The 6,773-nt window shown below is 43.6% G+C and overlaps 1 protein-coding gene across 1 annotated transcript in view; it reads right to left on the bottom strand.

The window, feature by feature from the left end:
* Positions 1-360: 360 nt before the first annotated feature.
* The window catches only part of LOC137502981 (gastrula zinc finger protein XlCGF57.1-like), a 43,984-nt gene continuing 37,571 nt past the window's right edge, over positions 361-6,773 (bottom strand). Inside the window, exons 4-5 of the mRNA XM_068230274.1 lie at positions 888-1,622; positions 361-532 (exon numbers count right to left, since the gene is read on the bottom strand). Of these exons, the coding sequence (XP_068086375.1) occupies positions 361-532; positions 888-1,622 (907 nt within the window). The remainder of the gene's footprint in view (positions 533-887; positions 1,623-6,773) is intronic.

Here is a 6,773-nt window from a genome sequence, read left to right as displayed (position 1 = left end):
TCGTCGTTGTAAGACCTATCTGTGTCGGTGCGACGTAATGCAATTAGCAAAAAAAAATTAGACTTCTCACTCGCTCTTGTTGCATTCTGGTTTCGTCACGTAGTTTCAATTGGCACTATCTTTTCGGAACTGAAATCGGAATCACATTCATCACTGTCAGTTGAAGAAGAAGCAGAAATATTTTCACTCTCCAGAGAATCATTTCCACTTTCAACATCACTATTTTCAAGCCAGTTACGAATAAACTCATCCATGCCGCGCTTGGATGCCACCATGATTGTTTACAACGAGCGGCAAATGAGATGCTTTTTATTTTCAGTATTTCAACTCCGAGTTACTATTTACACAGAGAAAATAGCTTCAGGCATCATCTGACATCCATCGGGTAGTCTGCAAAACAAAGAGAATACATCTCTCCGACCAGCTAATTGCGATAATGAACTTATAAATATTCCGTGCACCAGGACGGAAGTGTCCGTCAAAGCATATTACAGCTTTACGATTGCAATGGCCGACGTAAAGATTATTTCTCCTGAAATAAATAACATATATCTTATTTTTAAGAAAAATCATTTGTTTTTAAAGATACATAGGTTTATTTCGGATAAAGCCGAAAGTTAAGCATCTATTTCGCATAAATTGTATAATATCACATTTTTAACAAATTTTACACTTGATCGCTAATTCGAAATCGTTAAAAACCACTCGTACGGGTCATATAAGATGAAGGGGCATACACTGACAAAGTTTCGACATATTTCGCATTTATCGCAAACGCTAAAAAACACAAACTCTTAACTACAGACATTTAAATAGTATGACCTGTCGTCCGACTATGTTTCGAGAGTGCAGTTTTCCCGGAGAAGTGCTTACTACAGATTCTGCACCTGAATGGCTTCTCTCCTGTATGTGAACAAAGGTGATCCGTTAGAGAGTTTTTATGTCTGAATGTTTTGCCACAGACATTGCAAAGGAATGGCCTTTCGCCTGTGTGAATCCGTATGTGGTCTATTAAAGTACCTTTCTGGGCGAATGATTTGCCGCAGACATTGCAACAGTGCGGCTTCATGTCCGTGTGAGTCAACATGTGACGTTTCAGGTTGCAAATCTGGCTGAACGACTTGCCACAAATTTTGCACCAATATGGCCTCTCGCCTGTGTGAGTTCGCACATGGTCCGTTAGATTGTAAATTTGGCTAAATGATTTGCCACAGACATTGCAAGAGTGCCGGGTCCTTGGTGTGTGAGTCCGCATATGATCTTTTAAACTGCGTCCACAGCTGAATGATTTGCCACAGATATTGCACGATTGCAACTTCTCGCCTTCATGAGTTCGTACATGAATCGCTAGTGCACTAGTAGACGTGAAGAGTTTACTACAGATATTGCAATTTTGTGGCTGGTCTTCAATATGGATCATTACATGTTCTGAGAGGCTGCTTGCGCTTACGAAGACATTTCCGCAGAGATCGCATTTGCAAGGACTATCATATTCGTGACTGCTCAGATGTCGCAAGAGGCCCAACTTCCTGGCCAGGACTTTACCACACACATTGCACCTGAAACAAGGGGCTCCACTATCCAGAGGTTGATGATCCGCGTAATTCACCTCAGGTCCCGATCTACACAGACAAATTAAAATGATGTGACCAAAAGTTCAACACTGAACTCCACTAAAAGTCTCTCACAAAAGAAATACACTTAAGAAAATGGAAATTACAACACCATGAAGGCATTGGTCGTTTGTGCTGATTTTCAATATATGGAACGATGCCACGTAGGTATGTAAACGATCAAAGTTTCAGACCCAAGGGATTTGGCTACAGGGCTCCCCACGTGATTGGTTGCGGAGGAATCAACTCCAGTATATGGACTCTGTCGTAGTGTAGTTGACTCAAACATGCCTCAACGACAGCGAAGAGCACGCTATCAACAACTCTCGCCGTTTGAGAGGGCTCGGATAATTTGGCTGTGTGAGCCTGGTTTATCGCTAACGACTGTCGCTGCACGTGTTTGCCAACAGGCATCTACGGTACAACGTGTATGGCAGCAGTTGTCAAATGAAGGTACCCACACTCGTAGACCTGTCACAGGCCCAGCGCGACAGACAACTGTGAGAGAGGATCGCCACATCATTCAGATGGCCCGGATGCAATCCCATACAACAGCAGCGCAAATTCGAGCAGCTGTGGCACCCCACGTTCCCAAAAAAAACAGTTGGTAATCGCCTGCGTTCAGCTGGCTTACAAGCCCGTGTCCCTGCAGAAGGTGTTCTATTGAACCAACATAAGCGGCGTGTAAGGCTGGCCTGGTGTCGAGGAAGATCGACGTGGGTCGACGAATAGCATAGGGTCGTCTTTAGTGACGATGCGCTTCTGTCTTGCCAGCTGTGATCGTCGGAATCGTGTGTGCCGACGTACCGGGGAGAGGAGCTGCCCAGATCTTATTTTCGAGAGGAATACAGGGCCAACACCAAGCATTATGATCTGGGGAGCTATTGGCTTTAATGTGAAATCACAATTAGTGCTTGTTGAGGGCACCATGACTGCTCGACAGTTCGTTGATAGGGTACTAAATCCAATGGTTTTCCCTATGATGGCGAACATGGCTAATGGGATGTTTCAGCAGGACAAAGCCCGGGTTCAAACTGCACGCATCTCCAGAGACACTCTCCACGACATCACAACCTTAGAATGACCAACCAGATCCCCGGATCTCAGTCCAATTGAGCGTATGTATGCCAACCGTCCTCAGCCACACACAACTCTGGAACAACTGACCCGTGCAGTGCAGCAAATATGGGCCACAATACCTCAGGAAGTGATCCAGGGTTTTATTGACTCCATGCCTCGACAAATTCATCAATATTGCAGCTCATGGTGGGCACATCCTGTATTGATTGTTGTCCAAACTTGTGGTCAGATGGACCTGAAAGTATAATCATCGAATCATAACCAAACACTCGTCCTGCACATTCAACTGCAGCAATGTAGCACCAATCTTTCTGGGTGATGCAATTTCCAATTTCTTCAGTGTATTACTGAACATTCAATTCACTGATATTCCATGGAGAGAGCTCATTACTCAAGAACATCACATTCCTGAGCGTAAACGTCATCTGAAGTCAAGTTCAGAGTGTAGTAGTAAATCAGAAAAGCTCTCACTTGTTACGAGGATGTGTCGCGTCTTCTCTTTAATCACGATATCACGCAGAAGAAACGAGCTCATAGACAACCTAATTTCAAGAATGCACAAGAAGAAGCGGTTCAGCCTAAAATACAAGCTCCTTAATCCAGCAAACATTTATCCACTGAAATCCATAAATGTCTTTCCTCCTTCGTAAAGGACGGCATATGCTTTGGAGATCTGATCATGTTCAACCACTCTGCGGTTTGTGGCAGGCGAGTAAATTTTTTGTAAAAGCCCTTGTTGTTGAGTTTAATTGAGAGAATCTCAATGATGTAGAGATTAATAAAGTTGAGAACATTGTTTCCAGAAGATGTGAAGAACCATGATTGTTATTTGCTGTCACGTAAACAAGCATATTGTATTTGTACATTGTTATCATATCAGTCTAGCATTCTATCACGTGACAGTGTGGTTATTTCTAATTAAATAGCTTTGATGTGCATAGGACGGTAGGTTTATACAAGGAATTTCTTATTTACTAACATGTACTACATGTCTACATCTTAACTGCCGTCTGTAACAGAGGTCGTATGTTAGGGGTACATGGAAACCACTAATCCTGACGAAATTTAGGAAAAGCGGCATTATAACAGGCAGATGACGTTTCTTTCCCTAACAATGGCACTTTCTTTTCTACTTCAGATACTGCTGTCATAGACACGATGGCGACAAAGAATATGGCCTTGATTGTAGTGTTTTATTGCAATGTCCTGATATCCTGAATTTGAAACACAAATGCAACTAATCAATCCTTGAATATTCTTACAAGTGTTCCTCTAAGACTACAGCTAGGAGCATGAAAATCAAGGTTTTAGCCAAAATTCGAGATGACGGGACATCGAATTACACCACAGTGGATATTGATGTTATGTAAACGAAGGACTGAGATTCCATTTATTTCAAGCGATCACGGAACAAGCGATTATTTATAGTGCAATCATAACATCGCTGGATGGCATCGAATTCTGTGCTATCTCTGCACCGCTGAGTGGTTCTACGTACTCTAAGAAAGAAGAGCGACAAGTACAAATTTATTGGTTAAAAGTGCGATCAGCTTACAACTGGCACATGGGAAAATTCCAACGCCAAGGCCAAAAGACATCATAACATAAAACGGTACATCCCAATTCATGCTGTATGCAATGAACTCACAAGGCCCAGTCGAATGCATGACTTCCACACAAGCAAAGCAGTGAGACGCTCAACCACATCTTGTTACTGCACACTTTACGACAGGCTAGACCTACTGATCAACACACAAGATATTGATGTTGCCACCTCTGGACAACACGGGGCAAAAAATACAGCACTGGATTGTATGCCATACGTTTAGTGGCATATCACGCCGAGTAAAATGTGCAATAGTCTGTGGCAATTTTTGTAAGAAGTGATTTATCAGGTCCACAATTAGTTTTTCAGTAAAATGGCATTCCATTTCGTACTGATGAACATTCTCCTTGAACCAGCTACACTGCCGTAACACGTGGCGCATCCCAGGTGACGGATACGGGTACCCCACCGGTTTGCTGACAGACGTGAGTGAAATAAAATAGCTCTTGTAGACCAAACACGAACAAAGTCTTTAATGGTAACTTTGGCGGAGATGGAGACGTTCGGTACGGAGTAGTTGAGGAAAATATCTGGAAGTAGCGTAGCGTTCCTTCTCTAGAGGAGCGGCTGCAAAAGGCGTCTGTTCTCCAAGTCCGGAGCAGCTGTCATGAGCTCTAAAATGCTTCATAACATGCTAGCGGTAAAATAACACATTCACATCCTTATAGAAATATGTCTCGTGGAATTGGAACCAACGTTAGGGCGTCTTCTGGAAGGGACGCGCGTTGGCAGGGTCCAGTCAGTGTGAGAGGTACGCAAGTGTTACCATCGCAAGGCCTGTGACGGCTAAGCAAGAGAGTACCCCGATTCTGTATCACATCACTGAACTAAGTCTGGATGAAGTAGCGAATTAGCCAAAGCACCTGAGAGAAGGCATACAGGCATCTGTGAGATGTGGGAAAAAACATGGAGTGGATAAATGTCATGCGAAATGGAATGTATATACTAACTGATGCACAACGGAACCCGAACTACAACTAATGATGTTGGCGATGTTATATCAGCAAAATTTGACGGTTCAGTCACCCAGGTGCAAAACTATGATAATCCGCTTGATGTAACTCGTCTTAATTGGGGAGAGAAGGAAATAGTAATTTTTCAATGGAATGCTCCACAAACTGGCCTGGGCACGGAAATCAAAGTTACCTTCTGGGCACTGCCTGACAAGAAGACCGCTGACTATTTTATCGTTGCTGGTGATCCCAATGGACATGTCGGACAGAGCAAAGAACTCAGAGTCCATGGCGGACATGGATATGCACAGAACAACGACGATGGCCTACAAATTCCCGATTATGTGTAACAGCGTGATGCAACACGAGCAATCCACGCTGCACGGTTGTTTGTTGACAGACACAGTGAAAAGAATAAGAGGCTCCAACACGAGCAATCCACGCTGCACGGCTGTTTGTTGACAGACACAGTGAAAAGAATAAGAGGCTCCAACACGAGCCTTCCACTCTGCACGGCTGTTTGTTGACAAACACAGTGAAAAGAATAAGAGGCTCCAACACGAGCAATCCATGCTGCACGGGTGTTTGTTGACAGACACAGCAAAAAGAATAAGAGGCTCCAACACGAGCAATCCACTCTGCATGGCTGTTTGTTGAAAGACACAGTGAAAATAATTAGGAGGGTCCAACACGACTTGCTGGACACTGAGGACGCCTCCCATCGGGTACCTCAGCGCTACAAGAACATGGCAATCTACATCACCTTGTCGAAAGGGTATAAATACTATACGAAGAACTAACGAGTCCTGTGCAAGCTGCCGCATGAGCATCTGATGACATCCGTATAACTATAGGAGTCCGCCAAAGACCTGCCTTATCACCACTGCTGTTCACTCTTGAGATGGACACCATTATATCTGACCTGCACATGGAAACTTCACCATGCAAACAATGTAATTTTGGCTGCAGAGGTTAAGCTTGATCTCCAGTGTCAAACAGAAGATTGGGACAATCGACTAGCACAATATGCCCCGCGTCTCAACAAAAAGAAACATCATTGAGAAGTTGGGAAGATGCATGTTGACGGTGAAGATATACCATAAGCAGAGAAATTTAAATATTTTGGCTCCAAAATCCCTGATGATGGCCGACTTACTGATAAAAGTCAAATTAAGGATATACAAAGACTGGCTGAAGTGGAGAATGGGCAGGTACGCCATTCCGACCATCGGATGAAGTACCATCTGAAATCTAAATTCTACCGAACTGTTATCTGTCATGTCGTTTTCTAGGGCAACGAACGCTGGCCAGCTTCAAAGGAGGTGGAACGCCAACTAAGCATCATTGATGTGAAGACGCTTAGGTGGAAGGCTGGTATTACTAGACTGGATCACATTTCAAATTATTATATTAGGAAGAGTTTTGTAATTGCACTGATCCAGAAGAAAATTGAAAAAGGCGGGTGCACTTGTTTTAGCATGTGTTGCGTGCAGAGGGCAATATATTGGGAAAGTCAGCATG

This window comes from Anabrus simplex, chromosome 14 (assembly GCF_040414725.1).
Source record: "Anabrus simplex isolate iqAnaSimp1 chromosome 14, ASM4041472v1, whole genome shotgun sequence".
NCBI lineage: Eukaryota > Metazoa > Arthropoda > Insecta > Orthoptera > Tettigoniidae > Anabrus > Anabrus simplex.
Note: the sequence above shows the minus strand (reverse complement) of the source record. Positions and strands in the feature narration are given on the sequence as shown.